At 43.5% G+C, this 22,580-nt stretch overlaps 2 protein-coding genes across 6 annotated transcripts in view; one reads left to right on the top strand and one right to left on the bottom strand.

Moving 5' to 3' along the window:
• Positions 1 to 1,604: 1,604 nt before the first annotated feature.
• SLC31A2 (solute carrier family 31 member 2) lies at positions 1,605 to 18,910 on the top strand. Of its 2 annotated transcripts, XM_077142825.1 has the most exons (5): positions 1,605 to 1,703; positions 13,176 to 13,242; positions 15,777 to 15,966; positions 17,497 to 17,668; positions 17,787 to 18,910. In XM_077142825.1, the coding sequence occupies exons 1-4, from the start codon at positions 1,698 to 1,700 to the stop codon at positions 17,663 to 17,665; spliced, it is 432 nt and encodes a 143-aa protein (XP_076998940.1). In that variant the 5' UTR covers positions 1,605 to 1,697; the 3' UTR covers positions 17,666 to 17,668; positions 17,787 to 18,910. The 2 variants fall into 2 exon arrangements, with proteins under 2 accessions (XP_076998940.1, XP_076998929.1); XM_077142814.1 differs by having other exon boundaries at positions 17,497 to 18,910.
• Positions 10,863 to 22,580, bottom strand: part of FKBP15 (FKBP prolyl isomerase family member 15) — a 92,452-nt gene continuing 80,734 nt past the window's right edge. Inside the window, exon 28 of one of the 4 annotated variants that reach the window (XM_077142804.1) lies at positions 10,863 to 21,825. In XM_077142804.1, coding sequence (XP_076998919.1) covers positions 21,748 to 21,825 — 78 coding nt within the window. In that variant the 3' untranslated portion in view covers positions 10,863 to 21,747. The remainder of the gene's footprint in view (positions 21,826 to 22,580) is intronic. The other 3 variants (XM_077142803.1, XM_077142799.1, XM_077142798.1) reach the window with 3 other exon arrangements.

The following is a 22,580-nucleotide window of genomic DNA, read 5'->3' as shown; positions in this document are numbered from 1 at the left end:
CTGATCACAGGATAAGCTGGGCCTCTCGCTGATCTCTGCCATGAAGTCCATCTTTCCAGACTGGGGATTCTGTCCGGGAGACTCTCTGTGTGTGCTAGAATCTCCATAGGCTATGAAAATAGAGAATCTGGAAAGGGCACGGACCAAGCCCTGGCTGGGGTGTGGAGCCAGGATTCTATGGTCTGTGCCCAGTTCTCTGCTGGGGTTCTGTTGGCAGGGTGGAGTCTCTGGTGGCTCAGTAGAAAGGGGCACTTCAGAACTTTAGGGTCAAGTGTGGTAACAATAACACACAGGAGGAAGTTGGAAACTAGTATGAAGGTCATCAGATTGTGACAAAGCCAACAAAAGCAGCTAAAAGAATATGGCTGTGTTGCAGAGCCTTCCACTAAAGGGGGCACAGGAGCCAATTTGTGCCAAGGTCAAAATCATCTTACTCCTGCTTCCCAGGCAAGGCCCAAAGAAGGGAAAAGGGACTCCTAACTCCCCAAGCCCCTGGTCCAGCACCCTCGGCAACCCTCTCTCCCACCTCCTCCCATTGTTTCCTTCCAGCTTCCTTTCCCAGAGACTGCCCCAGTCCTGACTGCCCATCACCCATGCCCCACTAGCTTCCTGACTGAGGTTCTTAGAGGAAGCGTGACCTTGAGCAAGTTGCTTGACCTTTTGCAGTCTGCTTCCTCCCACAGGATAGAAACTGTTGACGCTAATGATAACTCTCCCATTCAGAGCAAGAACCCCACCGCAGGATCAATGCTAAGAATTTGACGGCGTTTTCTCATTTAAGCTTTCAGGTCCCCCATGCCAGAGATTCTATTAGTATTTCCATTCTGCTGACCAGGAAACTGAGGCTCAGAAAGGTGAGGTTCTTTGCGTAAAGTCACATGGTCAACACTTGATGGCTAGGAAGTCTCTTCCAGGCCCAGCATCCTCACTATTCCTGCTGCTGGTAAGATTTCTCCGAGGTGCCTCTTTCTTATAGGATGAAGGGCAAAAGAAGGGTGACTAAATATATTTAAAATATAAAGGGCTCTTAAAAGTCCTTCATCCCCCCAAAAACTCCCCAACAAAATCATGGATCAAGGAAATGGGCAGGCATCATACAAAGACAGAAATTTCAGTAAGACAAAAGGTTTATCACCCTAGTAATAAAAAAACTACAGATTAAAATTACAGCTACGTATTGCTTTTCGCTTATCCAAAAAAAAAATCAAATAAAAAGAATGCAATTATCTTTTAATGGCAACATTAAAAGTCTGGGATATAATTTATTTAATTTAATCCTCATTTGCTGTTATTATACCCACAGGATGGACTTTTCAATTTTCAACTCAATGTGTGTAAAGCTTCGCTTGATCTATCCTAATGAACACGTTTTACTGGGCCATAAACAGGTTTATAGTAATTTCAAAGACGAAGTCAAATGTAAAACAGTAAGAGACCAAACGGAACGACCCTGGACACGCGGCGCGCGCCCCCTCCCCGACGTGGGCTCCGCGCGTGGGTCGGGGCCCGGGGGCGCGCCGGGGGCCGCGGGGGTGGCGCACGGGAACCACAACTCCCAGGCGCCCGCGCGCCGCCTCGCTCCGATCACGTGGTCCCCGCGGCCCGGCTCGCTTTCGCAGCGGCTGCGACTGCGGGACCGACCGAGCCAGGAGACGCGAGCGAGCAGACGCGCGCCGCGGCCGCCCCGGGTGGTCACCATGGAGGTGAGTCCTGGGTGCGACCGAGACAGGCGGGCAGTGCGTGGATGGCCAGGGCGAGCCCCCCTGGAGCAGCCGCCCGGGGTAGCCAGGGAACCTCGCCGCCCCTTCGCCAGGCTGAGAAGGGAGTGGTTGGCACTTGTCAGCGGCGGGGGCAGCTTGGGGACGTGCAGAAGGTACTGGACTGTGGCTTTGGAGTTTCCTTTTTATTTTTTTCTCCTGCTTGGGAGACCAGTTTGACAAGCAGTTAGGGAGCACCTGCGGTGGCACGGCAGGAGGATCCTGACCCAGAGGGTGAAGACGACAAGTCAGGGGTCCCGTGCCTGGGGACTCTAGTCAGGGTCCGAGGAGCGGGACGGCAGTGGCCTGGGGAAGGGAGAGTTCGGAGAAGACCTCCTGCAGGAAGAAAGCCCCATGCCTTTCAGCCTGTGGTCCCTGCGCCCACGCACTGAGCACACCCCACTTACTGAGCACACCCCACCCTACCCCTGGCCCGATTCCATGCAAGCTGGCAAGTTGGTAGTCTCATTCTTTGGGGAAAAAACAGACCCAGCTGCTCTCCATCCTCTAGACCTAAATCAGATTTCTTATAAGCTTTTTCTTGGTAGGGTGGGAGATAATGACAGCTTGCAGGACTCTTTGGTCTTTGAAGAAATCATATTTTCTTCACCTTGTGAAGAATGTCACAGAATTTAAGAAACAGGAAGAGGATACTGGCCATTTAGTCAGATGCCTTGCCAGTCCAATAAAAGGGGAAATGGAAGAGCTCGTAAAAACAAAAATCCCCCAGTCAGTCGATGGAAAGACTGCAACCGTAAGACTCCCTCTAAACTCTTTACTTTATAGATGGTGAACTTCTCAAAGTTCAAGTAACCCCAAATGAGAAAATAAAGAAGAAAGTAAGTCCCAAGATTGGCCCTTCGAACACCACAGCCCCTGCTTGCCCAGAGTACAGCCCTAACTAAAGCACAGATGAATTAGGCTGTTAGAGGCTGAGATTCATCCTCCAAGATTAGGGCCCTGCCCCTTCCATATCTGACCACAAAGTCCCATAATTGAAAAACGCAGCCCTAAATCTCTTTCCTCAAAGCAAGGAATGCTTGTTTGATTTTTTTTTCCTCTAGAGGAGAGGCACCTAAGAGTAGGTTGAACCTTAGGTGAGTCTTTGTCCCTCCCTAAACTTTGGGCTCCACAGTGGGGTGATATCAGCCACTGCCTGCAGGCACACACGAACATATTGTATGGGCCTTCCTCTCCCTTGGTTGACTATCCTCCTGCCTGAAAAGCTGTCCTTGCCACCTGCCTTGTCCACAGGGTGAGGATTTCCCTAGTGGCTTCATCCCAAGTGCCTTCGTAGCTAGCACCCCCCAGCCTCCACTGTGCCTCCCCTTCTCTCACTCCAACGTGTTTTAATTGTCTGTGCACTTCTGTCTCTACTATTAGACTGTTAGCTCCACAAGGGCCAAGGACTTGTCTCATATCTCTGGGGTTTGCACATCCTGGCACCACAAAAGTAATTGTTGCTGAATTAACAGTACTGTTCTGTGAGTGTCCAGGTCTACAGCAAAGGATGTCTTGCTGATTTGGGCCCCTGACATAGCTGCCCAGGCCCAGGGTGGATAGGAGGAAAACAGTTATGGAACTGCCTTGTCTGAGCCACTGGGGCATTCCATTCATGCTAACTGCTTTAGTAAATAGACTTAGAGATGGGGTGAGGGACATCCCCCGTCCCCAGCAGCTGCATGTAAGAGATGCTACCCAAGACTTCTTCTGAAGTTGTGTGAGCCAAAATCCAGTGTAAGTGGCATTTCACAGAAGTATTTGAACCAGTTTGTTTTTGCATAGCAATCTTTTGTGGACACTTTGCCACATCATCAAATACTCTTTTTGAAATCTTAATGAGATATCTTTGGGTATTTCTGGGACTCAAAATGGTTTTTCCTTTGTTTTGGGTTCTGTTTCAGTTTGTTACAATGAGACGTACCACTTTCATATTAGAAAAAACTTTATTTTTATATTCCTCCACATGATTTTTTAATGACTGCATAGGTCTCCATTTTGAGGCTATAACTTAATTTTTTTGCTCAGTCTGTACTTGGAGGCAGGAAAACACGTTGGTTCAGATAATTTCTCAAACTGTGGCCCCACAGATATCTGCACCAGAAATACTCAGGGTGTTTGTTAGGCACACTGAGGTTCTAGAATAGGCTTTCCAGAAAGATCACTCACCCTGGGTACCTACTGCTGAGTAACCAGGGTGGTAAGTGGCTCTCTCTGTGTCTTCTTCATTTATTTAAAGTGGTTAGTAATAGTACCTACCTGGTAGAGGTGTCATGAGGAGTTAGTGAAGTGAAGGATGGAAGGTGAGCACAATGCAGGTACTTGCAGACCTTAAAAACACAGTTGCTGCATTGCTGCTCTATCAGTCTGATGCTTTTACATTTCCTCCTCTGTCCAGCAGAGTCAGAGTCTCCAGTGAGTTTAGTCCCCGTGTAGGGCCAGGCAGTGGTTGGTGACACGAGTCAGACCCCTTTCAGACACCAAAAGGCAAGACTGCGGAGTGCAGGGAACACAATAGGCAGGTCTCCACCAAGCCCAAAACTGCAGTGTCCAAGTCTGAACTCAGGGGTTGAGAGATGCATGGATGATGTCTCTCATCCCATACAGAAACACAGAGGCACGCTCACTTTTGACCAGAGCCTTTTTTTTTCTTTTTCTCTCTTTGGGGGTTTTAGGGTAAAAGTGTGGAGCTTACCCTGGGAACCTGTCTCTACCAAAGTCAGCAGAGGCCTGTGTGAATGAGGCCAAACCAAGGGAAAGAGTTCCTAGAGTCCTGCTCCCATTTTACAACTAAGGAGACAGAGTCAGAGGGGGCCTGCTGTGTGTCAGTAGCTCAGGACCACACAGCTGGTTCCTGGCAGAGCTGGGGGATTACTCAACCACCAGGCTTTGCTGTCTCTGAGAAAGCTATAACAAACAGTAGTGAATGTCACCAGAATGGCTTGAAGGGTGTTTGTTAAAGTGTCTGAAAACTAGATATCTATGTGCAAAGAATGAAGGTGGGCGCCTACCTTATACCATATACAAAAATTACCTTAGAATGGATCCCAAACTAAATATAAGAACCAACGCTGTAAAACCCCTAGAAGAAAACATAGGAGAGCATCTTCAGGACCTCAGTGTTCCCTGAGGTTGATTTGGAAAGAGGCGGGCCACTGCATAGGCCCTTGGAAAGGGTGGGGCTGCCACTTTCTAAAGCCAAAGGATAAATGACTTTCAGACTTTGAAATCCAGTGGTGTTTGCCCTACAGGTTTTCCTTACAGCTTCTACCTATGGATCTTGTGACTGTCCTTCTTTGCATACTGGCACCATATAACTTGTTTTGAAACTCATAGGTCCACAGCTAGAGGAGAATTTTTTGCACTTTAATATTGTTTAGGGTGATGCATATAGTTGCCAGGTTAACAGCAAGTGGACATGTGGGAGTTAGATTCAGGTGTCAACTTGGCCAGGTGAAGGTGCCTAGTTCTGTTGCTGTGGATATAAGCCAATGGCATGTGAACCTCATCTGTTGCTGATTACATCTGCAGTCGGCTAGGTGTGCATGCTGCAATGAATGATGTTTGATTTAATTGGCTGGTGCTTAAATGAGAGAGCTCAACATAGCACAGCCCAATCAGCTCAGCATACCTCATCTCAGCACTCGCAGCTCAGCCTAGACCTTTGGAGATGCAGAAAGTAATCACCCCAGGGAAAGTTGTTGGAACCCAGAGGCCTGGAGAGAAGGCCAGCAGAGATCGCCCTGTGCCTTCCCGTGTAAGAAAGAGCCTCAGTTGAAAGTTAGCTGCCTTTCCTCTGAAGAACTATGCATTAACTAAATAAACCCCCTTTTATTGAAAGCCAATCTGTCTGTGATGTGTTGCATTCCAGCAGCTAGCAAACTAGAACAGATTTGGTACCAGGAGTGGGGTATGTCAAGCTATCCCTTCTAAGGTGAAGGATAAGTTGCTGCATCCAGCCCCTCCTGCAATATAAAAAGAGGCACAATGCCTAGTTGGTCTCTTTGGATTTTGGTGACAACATATTCCTCATTTGGTTATGCTACTCCAACCCATTTATCGAGTGACCAGAAAAGCTGCTAATTTTGAGTGGGCACCTGAACAAGAGGAGGCTCTGCGACAGGTCCAGGCTGCTGTACAAGCTGCTCTGCCACTTGGACCATATGATTCAGGAGATCCAATGGTGCTGGAAGTGTCAGTGGCAAATAGAGATGCTCTTTGGAGCCTTTGGCAGGCTCCTATAGGAGAATCACAACTCAGACCTTTAGGATTTTAGAGCAAAGCCTTACCATCTCCTGCAGATAACTACTCTCCTTTGGAGAAACAGCTTTTGACCCGCTACTGGGCCTTAGTAGAGACCGAATGTTTAACCTTGGGCCACCAAGTTACCATGACACCTGAGTTGCCTATCATGAGCTGGGTGTTGTCTGACCCACCAAGCCATGAAGTTGGGCATGTGCAGCAACACTCCATCATAAAATGAAAATGGTATATATGAGATAGGGCCAGAGCAGGTCCTGAAGGCACAAGTAAGTTACATGAGGAAGTGGCCCAAATGCCCATGGTCTCCACTCCTGCCACATTACCTTCTCTTTCCCTGACCAGAGCTGTGGCCTCTTGGGGAGTTCCTTACAGTGAATTGACTGAGGAAGAGAAAACTCAGGCCTGGTTTTACAGATGGTTCAGCATGATATGCAGGTACCACCCGAAAGTGGACAGCTGCAGCACTACAACCCCTCTCTGGGGTGTCCTTGACAGACAATGGTGAGGGAAAATCCTCCCAGTGGGCAGAACTTCGAGCAGTGCACCTGGTTGTTCGTTTTGCTTGGAAGGAGAAATGGCCAGAGGTGTATTTATGTACTGACTCATGGGCTGTTGCTCATGGTTTGGCTGGATGGTCAGGGACTTGGAAAGACCATAATTGGAAAATTGATGACAAAGAGGTGTGGGGAAGAGATATGTGGATAGACATTTCTGAGTGGGCTAAAAACATGAAGATATTTGTGTCCCATGTGAATGAGCACCATAGGGTAACTTCAGCAGAGGAAGGTTTTAATAAGCAAGTCTATAAGATGGCCCATTCTGTGGATACCAGTAAGCCTCTTTCCCCAGCAACTCCTGTCATTGCTGAAACGGCTTATAAACAAAGTAGTCATCGTGGTAGGGATGGAGGTTATGCATGGGCTCAGCAACATGGATGTCTACTAACCAAGGCTGACCTGGCTACTGCCACTGCTGAGTGCCCAATCTGCCAGCAGCTAAGACCCACACTCAGCTCCCAATATGGCACCATCCCCTGAAGTGACCAGCTGGCTACATGGTGGCAGGTTGGTTACATTGGACCACTCCCTTCACGGAAGGGCAGCAGTTTGTTCTAACTGGAATAGACACATATTCTGGATATGGGTTTGATTTCCCTGCACACAATGTTTCTTCCAAAACTATCATCCATCTGTGTGCTTACAGAATGCCTTATGCATCATCATGGTATTCCACACAGCACTGCTTCTGATCAGGGAACATACTTCACAGCAAATGAAGTGCAGGAATGGGCACATGTTCATGGAATTCTCTGGTCTTACCATGTTTTCCATCATCCAGAAGCAGCTGGATTGATAGAATGGTGGAATAGCCTTTTGAAAACTCAATTACAGTGCCAACTAGGTGGCAGTACCTTGAGGGGCTGGGGTTATGTTCTCCAGAATCTACTGTGTGGTGCTCTTTCTCCCATAGCCAGGATCCATGGGGAACCAAGGGGTGGAAATGGGAGTGGCCCCACTCACTATTACCCCTAGTGATCCACTAGGAAAATTTTTGCTTCTTGTCCCTGCAACCCTGAGCTCTGCTGGTCTGCAGGCTTTAGTTCCAAAAGGGGGAGTGCTTCCACCAGGAGAAACAACAATGATTCCATTGACCTGGAATTAAGACTGCCACCTGGTCACTTTGGGCTACTCATGCCCTTGGGTCAACAAGGCAAGAAGGGGATTACATTACTAACTGGGGTGATTGACCCTATCAGGGGGTAATAGGGCTGCAACTACACAATGGAGGTAAAAAAGAGTTTTCCTGGAATATAGGAAATCCCCTAGGGCGTCTTTTAGTATTGCTATGCCTGTGATTAAAATCAATGGAAAACTAAAAACCCAATCCAGGCAGGGCTACCAATCGCTCTGAAATTCCAGGAATGAAGGTTTGGGTCACCCCACGAGGCAAAGAACCACGGCCAGCTGAAGTGCTTGCTGGGAACATGGAATGGGTAGTGGAAGAAGGTAGTGATAAATATGAACTATGGCCACATGATCAGTTACAGAAATGAGGACTGTAATGCTGTTTTGTTCATGTTATACTATTTAAGTTGTAAGATATCAAGTTTAAGAATGCATATTACTCAAGGACTTGCACCCTATTCTGGAGAGGTTTAATGTGTTTCCAGTTATGTGGAGGACAGTTGAGTATTGTTAGGTGAGAAAAAAATGTGTCTTTTATTGTTTCCTATTTAGAAATTAGGTATGGTTTAAGGTGATGAGTATAGCTGCCAAGTTGACAAGGGGTGGACTGTCATGGTCAGGTTCATGTGTCAACTTGGCCAGATGGCGGTACCTGTTTGTCTGGTTGGGCAACTGCTGGCCATCTTTTGCTATGAGGACATTTCATGGAGTTAAATCATGATCATGTCAGCTACATCAACAGCTGATTCCATTTGTAATCAGCCAAGGGGAGTATCTTCTTTAATAAGTGATGCTTAATCTAATCACGGGAAGCCTTTTGAAGAGGATTTAGAAGAGACAGGCTCTCATCTTGCTTCAGACGACAAGCCTCTCCTTGTGGAGTTTGTCCAAACCCTTCACTGGAGTCATCAGCTTCACAGCCTGCCCTGCAGATTTTGGAGTCTATGTTCCCACGGTTACGTGAGACAGTTTATAAATTTTATATTTATGAATATTTCCTGTTGATTCTGTTTCTCTAAAGAATCCTAACTAATACAGCTACTATCCAAAATCACAAAAAATAACTGTTGGAGAGGATGTAGAGTAATAGGAATCCTCATTCATTGTTCGTGGGAATGTAAAATGATGCAGCCACTGTGAAAACAGTTTGTTGTTTCCTCAGAAAGCTAAGTATAGAATTATCATGTGACCTGCAATCCCATTTCTAGTTGCATCCCATTTCAATTCCCTAAAGAATTGAAAGCAGGGACTCAAATAGATATTTGTACATTGATGTCTGTAGCCAGCATTGTTCACAATTGCCAAAAGATGAAAGCAAGCCAGGTGTCCATATACTGATGATTGGATAAGTAAAATGTGGTATATACATGCAATGAAATATTATTCAACCATAAAAAGGAATAAAGTCCTGGTATATGCATGGATGTATATTTGAGCATGGATGACTCTTGAAGACATCGTGCTCAGTGAAATAAGCCAGAAACAAAAGGACAAATATTGTCTGATCTTACTGATATGAAATAATTAGAATAAGCACATTCATAGCCAAAAACTAGAATGCAGGTTCCCAGGGGTTAGAGTGGGAGTAGGAAATGGGGAGTTAATGCTTAATTGGTACACACAAAAAAACAAAAATATGAAAAAAGTGCTTAATTGCTATAGTATTTCTGTTTGGGCTGATGGAAGAAGTTTGGGTAATGGAGGATGATGATGGTAGCACAACATTGTGAATGTAATCAACACCATTGAATTATATATTTGAATGTGGTTAAAAGGGGAAATTTTACTTTGTATATTTGTTAGTAGAATAAAACTTAAATGAAAATCTTGTATTTATCCTATCTCCTGTGGCTCCACCCCTGAATTCTGATTTAGTGGTCTGAAGAGGCCCAGGAATTTGTATTTTAATAAGGGCCTTGGAGATTCTAAGGAAATGCTGCTGTCCCCTTCACTGTGTCACTTGCCATGCCAATATGGGGCATGCCACTGGCCCATGGCAATGGGCAATACCCAGGATGAGGACCCAGATCTCTGGGGCCAGGGTACTGTCATTATATCCAGTTATTCACCTGGAAATTACTCTGCTTTTGGAGATCCAGGTATAACAGCAGCTGCTTAGCCACTCCTATGTTCCGTTCGGGTGTTCTTCCTTCCCACCCCCCTTTTCTTTTCAGTTTCCTAAATTTTATTCCTCATATTGATTTATACCTAATTGTGCATAATACAATTTGGACAGAAATTTTCCAATACAAATAGCCATCTTTAAACTTTATAAATATTCATTTTGAAATAGTCATTCAAATAAGATGCCATAGTGTTTTCATTGGTACAGTAATAATGAATCACAATATATAACGCAAAATTAAGAAAACTGAAAAAAATGGGAGAAAACTCTTAAAGAGTTTAGGATGTAACTCTTAAATTTAACTGGCAGAACAAATAGATAAAATAAGGATAAAAGAAATAAGCAAAACAATTTACCAAGCCTTATTGAGATTTATAGAACATGATACCCCAAAACTGCATATTATATCTTCTTTGAAAATACACATTAGACTATTACTATACAGACCATATACTGGGCCATAAGGAAAATATTTACAAAATTCAAAAAACTGAAACAATACAGACTATTACCTTTTATCTCGGGAATCAATAAAGAGAGGGTGGGGTGTCAATTTGTCCACCTAAATTGTTCATATGTGTATTTTTCCTGACAGTTTTTTATTGTGTATTCTGTAGCTCTTATTTCATGCATATAGTTTTGTGATTTTTTAAAAATGTCATCTTAATGAATTGACCCCCTATCACTCTAAAATGACCTTTAAGCTGTTAATATCTTGCTCTGGTCTATGTTATCCTGACACAAATTTAATAAATTAACCAGTTTTCTTTCAATTAATGTTAGTACTATATATATTTATATCTTTCTTTTAAAAATATATGTTTAAAATTAAAATGCAATTTTGAAGGCTGTGTAGAGTTGGCTCTTATTTTCAATTCTGTCAGAAAATCTCTTTCAAATGTGGTGTTTAGACTATTCACATTAATTATAATTATCCCTAGGTTTATGTTTAATATTATCATTGCTATTTTTTTGTCTGTTTAGACCAAACTGTGCTTTGTTCATTTTTGCTATTTTTTTAAACTTTTTTATTGCATAATATAACATATATACAAAGCAAAGAAAGAAAAAAGCAGTAATTTTCAAAGCACTCTTCAAGCAAGTAGTTAACAGAACAGATCTCAGAGTTTGTCATGGGCTACCATTCCATCATCTCAGATTTTTCCTTCTGGCTGCTCCAGAACACATGGTTTTTTTTTAAATAATTTTTTATTAATTAAAAAAAATTACAAGAAATGCAAACATCCTTAATATATGTTCATTCCGCTCTACATATATAATCAGTAATTCACAATATCATCACATAGTTGCATATTCATCATCATGATCATTTCTTAGAACATTTGCATCAATTCAGAAAAAGAAATAAAAAGACAACAGAAAAATAAAACAAAAACAGAAAAAGAAAAAAAGAATTTTACATACCATACCCTTTACCCCTCCCTTTCATTGATCTCTAGCATTTCAAAAAATTTATTTTAACATTTGTTCCCCCATTATTTATTTTTATTCTGTATGTTCTACTCGTCTGTTGACAAAATAGATAAAAAGAACATCAGACACAAGGTTTTCACAATCACAGTCACACTGTGAAAGCTATATCATTGTTCAATCATCATCAAGAAACATGGCTACTGGAACAGAGCTCTATATTTTCAGGCAGTTTCCTCCAGCCCCTTCATTACATCTTAGATAACAAGGTGATATCTACTTAATGCATAAGAATAACCTCCAGGATAACCTCTCGACTCTGTTTGGAATCTCACAGCCATTGACACTTTGTCTCATTTCACTCTTCCCCCTTTTGGTCGAGAAGGTTTTCTCAATCCCTAGATGCTGGGTCTCAGCTCCACATGATTTTTTTTGACTCATGACAATTGGCTTTTTTTTTTTTTTCATTTTTGTAAAAAATAACATTCATACAAAAAGCAATAAATTTCAAAGCACATCCCAACAAGTGGTTGTCGAGCAGATTTCAGAGTTTGGTATGGGTTACAATTCCACAATTTTAGGTTTTTACTTTAGCTTTTCTACGATACTGGAGACTGAAAGAAATATCAATATAATGATTCAGCAATCATACTCATTTGTTAAACCCTACCTTCTCTGTATAACTCCACCATCACTTTTGATCTTTTTCACACTCTTTAGGGGTATGTGCACTATGCCCATTCCACCCCTTCTTTTTTCCAGCTATAGTCCCCTGGGCTCTAGCCTTAACTTTCCAATCCCTATGTTGATCCTTAAGTTTATTTCTGTTATTTATTTAATGTTAGCTCTTTGCATTTCTCCAGCCAGTTACTGATTTAGGCTTGTGCTGCCCTGAGGCTGTGCAGTAGGCATGCAGTTAAAACTCAGAATCCTAGCCATGCAACCTAGCAAGTTGCTGAAACTCTTGTTTGTGTTCCTCCTCTATAAAACAGGGCTAAGCAGAGTAATTCCCTGTTATGGTAAAATGAGTTAAGACATGTAACATTGTTAGAATAGTGCCTGGCACAAAATGCTCAAGAAATGTTAGCTAGTATTACTTTCCTCCCAAGTATGAAAATAGGGGTTGCTTTAGATGAGCACTTCTCTAAATATGTTCTTCAATATACACTCCCACAGGATGTTCAGCAAGAAAAAAGGGTTTCTAGGTTCAGACATCTTTGAGAAGAAACAGTATTCACTACTTCAGACAGGTCTTGCGTGGTCTTTGCTCCTACCTTCAGTCCCTCCAGTAAGACTGCAAGCTCACCAGGGTGGGGAGCTCCTTTGACCATAATGCTGGATACAGAATTGGGGATCAGCAGATGTTTAGTGAACATGTGAATGTATGTTGGGTATAGAATGAATGCAGCTGCCCCTGGGCTTCCTCCATGATAAACAGGTGGAGCTGCCTGGATACCCCAAGACAAAGGAGACTCCATGACCCCATCTCATGGCCTCCCCATGGCCTTCACTTGGGGAAGCCTGCCCCAGAGCTAGAGTAAGAATGACTGCAGCCCCAGTGTAAGAAGAGGCAGTCATTCCTCAGTCTAGTGCTTCATCACTGGAAGACACTAAGGGGCATCCCTGCATGGACTGAGGTCACTGCGACATCCTGAGCCCAGATGGTCCAGTGAAGATGGGCACTCCCCTGGCTTCACTTCCACTTACAGCAGGACCAGCTCAGTTAGAGCTCTTCTGTGACCCACACTGGGATCTTGGACAAGTCTCTGCTTAGTCTGCCTTCAGTTGTCTGAAGATGTCTCTGACAGCATCTTATGGTCTTGCTAGGACTTAGATGAGACTGCTGGAGAGCATTAGGGACCACAACTTCCATTACCCTAGGCCCCCTATGATGCAGATTCCCTTCTCTTTCAGATGCATTTCATCTTCTCAGATGAGGTAGTGCTTCTGTTTGATTTCTGGAGTGTCCACAGTCCTGCAGGTAAGACTGGGAAGCCCACACCTGACCTTGTAGCTCCAGACGGTGAAGGTCCAGGGTTCTCTTTGTTGCTCTGTTCTGTGGGCTTTGAAGTGAGCCTGACTCCTCTTGCATAAACATTAAGCAGGAGCTTTATATTCATAATTCCATTTGCAACCATCACCCTTCAGACTGCAAAGGGCTCCATTATCTTAATGATCCTTACAAAGGCCCAGAAAGTAAGGCTAGGAAGGCAGCCTTTCCTTCAATTACAGGGGAAGGAACTGAAGCCCAGAGAAGGGAAGAGACTCATCCACCATCACCCATTAAGAATCAGAGCCAAAAGTAGATCAAGGCTTCCTGGCACCTCCTTTATCCAGGGTTTATTGCTCAGCTCCAGCACAGAAACCCAGAGGGAGGAATGACTTGAAAAGGTGGAATTGGGCACTAATTCACAATGGTGTTATTTTTCAACTAAAAATAGCTGCATCTCAAAATAGACTGGAAAGGGCTCAAATACATGTTATTGCAGGTAAAGAGCAAATAAATTATGGTCATCCCTACAATGGGATACCATTCCACCTGTCTATTAATAACTAACAAATAATCCAAACTAAGTGGTTAAAGCAACGACAGTCATTTTATTATTCTCTCTCAAGGTTTTGTGAGTTGACTGGGCTCAGCTAAGTGGCCCTCCCATGAAGTTTCTCATGCAGATGTAATTAGATAATGGCTGGAACTAGAGTTTTCTAGAAGGCTTCCTAACTCTGTCTGGTGGTTGATGTTGGTTGTTAGCTGGTGATTGATGCTGGGGAACTCTGCTAGAGGAATTGGCGAGGACACCTGTGGCCTCTCCTATAGCCTGAACTTCCTCACAACACAGCAGATGGGTTCTAAGAGAGAGTATCCCAAAAGAAAGAAGGAAGTACATGACATTTTTAAGATTTAGTTTTAGAAGTCGCATAGTATTACTTCCACCTTTGTTGGTTGACACAGTTACAAAGTTCTGCCCAGATTAAAGGAGAGGGACTGTAGACCCCACTACTTGATGGCAAGAGTGTTGCCATAACATTGTTAGAGTATGTGGGGTGGGATATTTTATGGTGGCCATCTTTGGAAAATATAATCTATCACAAATACTATGAAGTCACTGTAGAAAATAAGGTTGCTCCATGTGAACTAAGGGGAACCCATGTTCAAGGTACAAAGTTGGCTGATGAAGTCAGAGCAGGACAGTATGCATATGTAGGGTATTGTCAGTTAGATAATAAATGCTTATGTGTGCACCAAGAATCCTCAGAAGGCTACACAGGAAACTGCTAACACATTGCTCTGGGGAGGGGAAAAAGGGTTCTGGGAAACTGGAGTGGGAAGAAGACTTTTAACTGTATACCCTTTCGTACTACATGAATGTTTTACTATATGCATGCAATTACTCTAATTTTATATTTTAAAAACCTACAAATGATTTCTTTCTGGGATCCCATTAAAATACCATAGCTAGATCGTTTATTACTCCCTCCACTTGTAAAATAGAAGTAGCAATTTGCAGTTAAATTTTACATAGCAGCCCTAGTTAGCACCTAATTATGTCTGTAAAGTAACTTATTGGGTTTTTTTCCCCTATTATAAAAATAGAAAGTATTTGCTGTAGAAACTTTAGAAAATTAGATAAGCAAAAATAAAATAAAAACCCATCTTGCCAAAATAACTATTGGTCTTTTGCTATATATCCTTCTATATTAGTCAGGGTTCAGCTGAGAAACAGAATTGATAGGATAGATTTATATAAGTGGATATTAAGAAATTTATTATAGGAATTGGATCATGTGACCATGGGGACTGGCAAGTCCAAATTCTGTAGAGCAGGCTACAAGCTGGGAACTTCAGTGAAGGTTTAGATGAATTTAAGAGAAGTAGGCTGGCTGAAGTAGAGAGAGACATTCTTCTTTCTGATTGCTGAAATTATCAGTTCTCCCTTTAAGGCCTGCAACTGATTGGATGAGACTTCTCTCATTTCTGAAGGAAGTCTCCTTTGTTGATTGTAGATATAATCAGCCATAGATGAAATCAACTGACTACAGGCCAATGCTTGCTTGACCAAACAATTGGACAACATAACCTAGCCAAGTTGATATGTGAACTTAACCATCACACCTGCTTTCAAAATACTTTTCTTTATATGTATATATACATACATACATATAAACAGAACATCGCTATACCATGATTTGCCTGTTGGAGATGGGTGGGGTGGTGCAGATACGGTTTCTCTTTCATCCTTGGCCCCCTGGCTTTTCCGGGTGGCTTCTTTTCCTGATCTCAAAGCCACACTCCAGTAGCCCAATCTCACTAAGAAAGGTATGGAGGAGAAAGAGACAATGAAGTCTGGAGCTGAGTAAGGGTGGGGAAGAAGAAGCAAGAAAGGCAGATGGAGTGGATTCAGAGGGTGTGGGTGGAGGAGCCCTTCTGCCATGTGCACCAGTTCCCAGGGAGGCTGCTGCAAGGGAAGCAGCTCTTGCCCAGCCAGGCCTCTGCATCTCTGCCTCCTTTGGCAGGCATGGCACTCTCGGTGCTGGTGGTCCTTCTCTTGGCCGTGTTGTATGAAGGCATCAAGGTTGGCAAAGTCAAGTTGCTCCACCAGGCCCTGATGAACCTACCCAGCCACAACAACCAGCAGCTTGTCGAGGAGGCAGACCAGGCATCTGAAGGCTCAGATTCGCCCTTAGTCAGCAGAAACCGCCGCAGGTAACAAGCCCTGGGTGTGGGGACTGGTACTGGGTACTCACATTCACCCTGAGAGGGAAGCTGGGCCCAGAGAGCATTAGCCCCACCTCATAGGAAGAAAACAGAGGCTGACGGAAGGACCAGGACTTGCTAGAGCGTTTACAGTTAGGAATACGGTGAACTGGAACTCAGGGCTCTTGGTGCCCAGTCCAAAGCTCTGTCTTCTGTCTATAAACTCAGGATTGCATTAGGGAACTGTGGTCTTCAGAACTCTGTTGCAGACCTCTGTCTAGCAACAGGGGTGGCTACCCAACCTCCCCCAAATTGCATAGGACTTCCAAAGCCAGGATGGGATCTGAAGCTGTCCCTAAAAAAATGAGAATTGCTGCAGTAACATGTCCACCTTGGAATAGGGGATACCCTTTCCTCTCCTTTCGTCCCTTCCAACTCTGATAAGCCAACCATTTAGGGCCCCTATTCTGCTGTCTCTCCGCCTCACTTGTGCTGACTGCACCTGCCTGCTCCATTACCAGGCACCTTATGTGGTATAAGGATTCTTAAGGGAAACAATCAAGAGGAGATATCTGTAAATATTATGAAATTTTTGTAAGGATTGTCTCACATGGCTGTGGGCATGGGCAAGTCCAAATTCTGTAAGGCAAGCCACAAGCTGGGAACCACGATGAATGTGTTCAATGAATAGCCCAGGAGAATCTGGCTGGGTGCTGTAGAGATGGAAATTCTCTCTTCTGATTACTGAAATCATCTCTTCTTTTAAAGCCTTCAACTGATTGGACAAGACTTCTCTCACTGTTGAAATCCTAGTCTCCTCAGTTGATTGTAGGTGTAATCAGTCACAAATACAGTTAATTTACTGATGAGTTAAATCCATGAAATGTTCCCATAGTAACAGTCAGGCCAGTGCTTGCTTGACCAAACAACTGGACACCAGAGCCTGGCCAAGTTGACACATGAACTTAACCATCATACATGTGTTTCTGTTAACTATTCCATTTTCACACATGGGTAATCTTAAAACTTCACAGCCACCTTGCAAAAGAAGTTTTCTTATTCCTGTCTTTCTTACTGATAGGGGAACAAGGTCAGACAAGTTAAAACATTTATCTTATGCTACAGTTAGTAAGTGTCAGAGCCAGGAATTGTCTCTCTGTCACCAGCCCATGCTTTTTCCATTATGACATGCTGCCTCCCAGAATTTAGGAGACAAAAAAAAATCTGCCTTACTAATGACTTTATATTATCCCTTATGCATTACTTATCCCATCATTTTCCCTTTTTGCCTAGGATGCCAGGAAGCTCAGAGCTAAATTCAGTGCTGAACTGATTATCCTAGGTTACTCATGCAAGTCTCTCTTTGTCTCTGTCAGTGGTTGCTCATATGTCACTTTAAAAAGAAATCTATCCTGGATTAAACATACAAATTATAAATAAGCTGGCCTTGTAACTCAGCTGCTCTTTTCTACTTCCTGACATCAACACCTGCCTCCAGCTTGTCACCAACAGTATTAATTTGTTCTCCTGTACTTTCAGGTGGTTTTTGTGTCACTTTGGCCAGTCTCTAATCCACATCGCTCAGGTGGTCATCGGCTACTTCATGATGCTGGCTGTAATGTCCTACAACACCTGGATTTTCCTTGGCGTGGTCCTGGGCTCGGCTGTGGGCTACTACCTAGCCTACCCACTTCTCAGCATGGTTTAGCAGGTGGGGGTAGAGGCACTGAGGGCAGGAGGGAGCTGGGGCTCCATTTTTCCCAGATGTTATACTTCCAGCCCCATGTCTGCTGTTTCTTCTGATGGTTGTTCCTCACCTCATTCCCCAGCTCCTGGAAGCTTTCAGGCAAAGCCAGTTCTTGCTCCCTGGAGTTCAGTGGCCATTGCAGTTACCTCCTTCTTCAACCAGCCTGCAGAGAGCCCACTCTTAGTCTTCTTGCACCTTAAGAAGGCTTCTATGACCAAAGGAAGAAAGGAGAAAACAAGCTCGGGCAGGGCTGCTGAGCCCGTGACTGAACTGATGCAAAATACGAGAATTTCTAAAGATCTTCAAGATAAGGAGATGGGTCTGGGTAATGAATAGCAGGAAATCTGGATACCCTCTGCTCTCCTAATTTGTGCCTTATCTAAAGGAGCATCTTCCACAGGACTCTTGGCCTCTTCTGTCTGTGGGAGACAGAGACAAAGCTAGCTCCTTTCCCTCACTTGTCTGCCTTTGGAACACATGAAGATTGTCCCTTCTATGGATCATGTTGACAAACTAATATTTTTTGTTTTTCCCATTGAGCTCTTGGCCAGCAATACTGCACATTAATCTAAGAAATGTTTTAATGAAAGATTTCATTTTATCCATGATGGATGCAGCATCTGCTGTTTTTCTTTCTGGCAGGGAGGGTAAGTGATGGCAGATTAAAGGTAAACAAGTCAAGGCTTCTGATGTAGCCTCCGAATAGATTGAGTTCCTCCATCAAACTGTGCTGCCTGCAGAAGGAAAATAGTCTTATGGCCTTAGCTGTCCTGGAAGCTCTTTGTAGCCTTAAGGCCCCTCTTATCCTGATCCTTCTTTTATGCAGGACAACTTCATTTTTAATAATGTTCAATATTTAATAATGCTATTTATTACTTACTGCTCATCCATAATGATCTGGTGGGGAAACATGATTCATTCACTAAAATTCTGATTAAGCCATGGGTGTTAACTGAAAATGCAATAAACGGTCAAACCAAAGCTATTACCAATTTAGAGTTAGATGGACTTTCCTGGTATCTGCACTTCTTCTCTTTAGAGAGAAGGAAACAGAGACCCAGAGAGAGAAAACCACTTGTTTAGGGCTACACTGCTGTATACTGTAATATCTATGCTCAAGTACCTCATGGGCTAGATGAAAAGATGGTCTTAAGCTTTGTGAATTAAAAAAATACATTTCAATAAATATATATATATTTTTAAACATCTGTGACTTTTTCTTATTCTTCTCATTCCAATAGCAAGCACACATTACCCTTACAGCAACTGCAGCTGAATGGGGGACTGGAGCTGATAGTTGATTATTCTTAAAATGTCTTAGGACTGGGTCTGTCCATCTGCTATGAAAGCCAGAGACAGTGACTCTGCTCAAGGAAACCCAGCCCTGAAACACTGAACCCACAGGTAGACACCCCAAAATGCCAGCTAAGTCAACGTGCATTCCTTCATTCATGTAATAAATATTAACTGGGTGCCTATTGAAGGAAATACACACTTATGTTGGCATGACTGTAGGCACCTTCTCTCCCTGAGAGGTAGTGGCAAAAATATACTGAAAAGTGACTTTTTAATTTATGATAAGGTTTAACTGTCACAAGAAAGTGGGGTATATGATGGCTTCAGATCTGATCAGTACATTCTTCCCACGAATACATACTTACAAGAGAACTAGAAAGCTGCCCAGCATCCCAGCTCTAGATGTCAGATGTCCCATGTAGAGTTGCTGATGGAGCCTCAAGCATCCATCTAGAATCCTGAGTACTCTAAGGCTCCCTTCCTTAGTGCACCACTGAGGTGGCATCTCCATGGCTGATCAGCAACCTCTCCACCTCCATTCAATCTCTTTACATGTGATAACACATTTGAGGCTATTATATGAGGGCTTTTTTTTTTAATCTACACTCTAGAGTGATTACATGTTTAGACTCATTAAGCAATCCACTGCTCTCATTTCAACATTCTTCAGAGCTCTCCAAACCACCAAAGATGGCATTTTCTGTAAAATTTTATTTGTATGCTGTATGGTGGGGGTCACATTTCATTCTTTTCATGTGAGTATTCCCCCTATTGCAGCAACATTTGTTGAATTTTTGTTTGTTAGGATTTTTTTGTTTGTTTGCTTTTTTGTTTGGGAAGTGCATGGGCAGGGAATCAGGAATCTCACATGGCAGGTGAGAATTCTACCACTAAACTACCCTTATACCCTCTCCCTAATTTTTTTAAATTTAACAAGCACCTATACAGTGCTTATTGTGTTCCAGGCAGTGTTCTAAGCACTTTACAAATATTAACTATTTAATCTTCACAAAAGGGTAGAAACCATTTCTGTCCTCAGATGAGGAAACTGAGACACAGAGAAGTTAGTTACCCAGCTAATAAGTACAGAGCCAGGCATTCTGGTTCCAACATCAACTCAGATGAGGGGAGCTGAGGCAGAAAGGGTAAGTTACAGCCAAAGCCACACAGTACACAGTGGAGCAGGGATGTGGACACAATTGGTGGAGACTCAAAGGCCTGTGCTCTTTGCATATTACCATAACAAGATGCAAATTCTGTTTCAGGAGTTCCGGGGTGGGGCCCAGGAACCTCTATCGCTAATGAGCATCTTTCCCCCTGCCCCTGATCCAAGTGATTTTTAATACTTAAGCAAAGAAAACTGCTGTGGTGAAGAGCACAGGCTCGCAAAACCAATGTGTGGGTTGAAATTCTTGTTCTGCTGCTTATTAACTAACTTTGGGCAAGTTACTTTACCTCTCTTAAGCCTCAGTTTTCTTATTAAGTGGGGATAACAGTGTCTTCTGTAAGGGATGCTGGAAATAAAACAGTCAGTATGAAGTGCTAGGTAATGCTGCCTAAGAGACAAGTTTAACAAGTGGTGGTTCCTACTGCATCTCAGCCCCATACATGGGATATGACACAAGGCTGGCAGGTATAGTGTTAGGCCAGATGGCATGAAATTCAGGTTCCTCTTCTATAAACATTTTAAATAAATATTTTTATTAAAATTATTCTACTTTTTGGAGATTGGTTGCATAGTCTTTCAAAAGAACGTGGAATAAATAAAATGATCAGAAAGGGGCCTTTAGTCCTAGCCCCTTGAGTTGAAAGGGAATGGTAGCTGCTCTCAAAGTAGTGAAGAATCCTCTGGTGCCAGGATAGACAATGGATTGTAGGGATCCTCCCACCTGCTCTGATTTCCTAGGGTTTAGGACCAATCCTGCAGGAGCAAGGGAACTACAAGATTGGTCCTCAGATAACCATAATGCCTTGATTCTTATGTGGCTGGGATGAAATGGGACAGTAGAATAGTATCATTCTGGGAAAATCTGAGTTTGAGGGTTAGGCGCCAGAGGGAATATGTTGCAATGCTTCTGTACACTTTAATGGACCCAGATCTGTTACAAATTTTACCCATAGATTCGCAGAGTAACACAGACAGCTCTTAACAGCCAAATTTGATTTCTACTCAAGGGTTTGAGTCAGGTTCCACTGCAGACATTTATTTGAAAAGTTTTGTTAACTTCAAATATTTATTGACACATGTCATACTTAAGGCAGAGAAAAAGATACTGCAGGCAAGGCTTGTTAACTGAACCAGGATTCAGATGGTGCTATCTGCCCTTGGTTCTACCAGATAGGCCTCATCCTATATGACCAGTCTTGCTGCAGGGACAGTTGAGCTTTTGGAGTCAGATGGAGGAGGGCTCCCAGATCAGTCTGAGAATCAATAAAGAGAATAAAAAGCTTGGAAGAGGGTGAGATTCCTGTTGGAAACTGGCTGCTAGCAAACCCATCAGTCCTTCTCCAACTGGGACCCTGAGACAGGAACACAACTGACTGCTGAAAGTACCAGTATTCTGAAGACAGGGTCCCACTCCTCTTCACTTGATCAGGCAGAATGGGATTTAGGAGTTGGCTAACTCAGGTGTCTGAACCATTGCCTTCAGAATGCTCACCTTTACCTCACCCTGTGGCTCACCTAGACCCAGGGCTGACTGCAAAACCAAGTTTAGAGAAGGGACAGTAGAGAATCCTTTGCACCTTCATCCCAGCCAGTCAATGTCATCATCATCATCGTCATCTCCAAAAAGGGGTGTCGGAGGTGGGCGTCCCTTCATGCTCTGACAAAACAGGAAAGAGTAGTCAGTCCCCATTTGTCCCTGCACCAGCTGGACTTTCTGCCTCTGTAAGGGGAAGTCATCCAACGTCTGTTCCCAGAACCAGGTTGGAAAGAAGGTTATTAGGGTTTTAGTGAAAGGACTAACATTGAGGGCAGCAAACACAGGCTTCTGGATAAAGCTGAGAAACACTAGAGAAGACAATGTTTCAACATAGAGACAAAAGACCAATTTTGTTTGGCTAATTTTGTCATTTATTTGTGAAGCACATGAATTGATTTGATAGGTTTTCCTCTCATGCAGTAACTTATACATGGGAAAGAAGGATGGAAGAGAAGACATGGGAGTAGGAGAAAGAAATGGAAACAGAGCAGCCCTAAGGGAGGAGTGAAGATACAGGAAGGTAGAGGGAAGTTAAGGAGAATACAATCACATCTGAAAAAACACATTGCTGTGGCCTGAGGTGGTCTGTCTGGCCCCCATCATTTCAGAAAAAGGCAAATTTAGAGGCATGGTGACATTCTCAAGTGGAGAATCCCAAGAGACCAAGAAACTCTAGCCTCCCACACCCCTGGTCTCACAGGCTCTACCCTTGCACCTTCCAACCAGACAGGGGGATAGAGGGGACTAATGGGCCACCCTTTTCCTGAATTGAGTTCCTAGCCTCTTCTCCCTGGACTGTCAGGGAGCTGGGTCCAATGGGGGTAGCAGGGATTGACACTAGAGACAGGCACAAACTGAATATTCTCAACTGAGGT

Source organism: Tamandua tetradactyla, chromosome 2 (assembly GCF_023851605.1).
Source record: "Tamandua tetradactyla isolate mTamTet1 chromosome 2, mTamTet1.pri, whole genome shotgun sequence".
Lineage (NCBI taxonomy): Eukaryota > Metazoa > Chordata > Mammalia > Pilosa > Myrmecophagidae > Tamandua > Tamandua tetradactyla.
The sequence above is the reverse complement of the archived record's forward strand: the minus strand, read 5'-3'. Positions and strand labels throughout refer to the sequence as shown.

Bases quoted from the DNA above. Each gene is read 5' to 3' on its own strand.
- SLC31A2 (XM_077142825.1), top strand. The intron at 13,243-15,776 runs GTAAGACTGGGA...CTCCTTTGGCAG, and splicing joins GAGTGTCCACAGTCCTGCAG to GCATGGCACTCTCGGTGCTG. The intron at 15,967-17,496 runs GTAACAAGCCCT...CTGTACTTTCAG, and splicing joins GTCAGCAGAAACCGCCGCAG to GTGGTTTTTGTGTCACTTTG.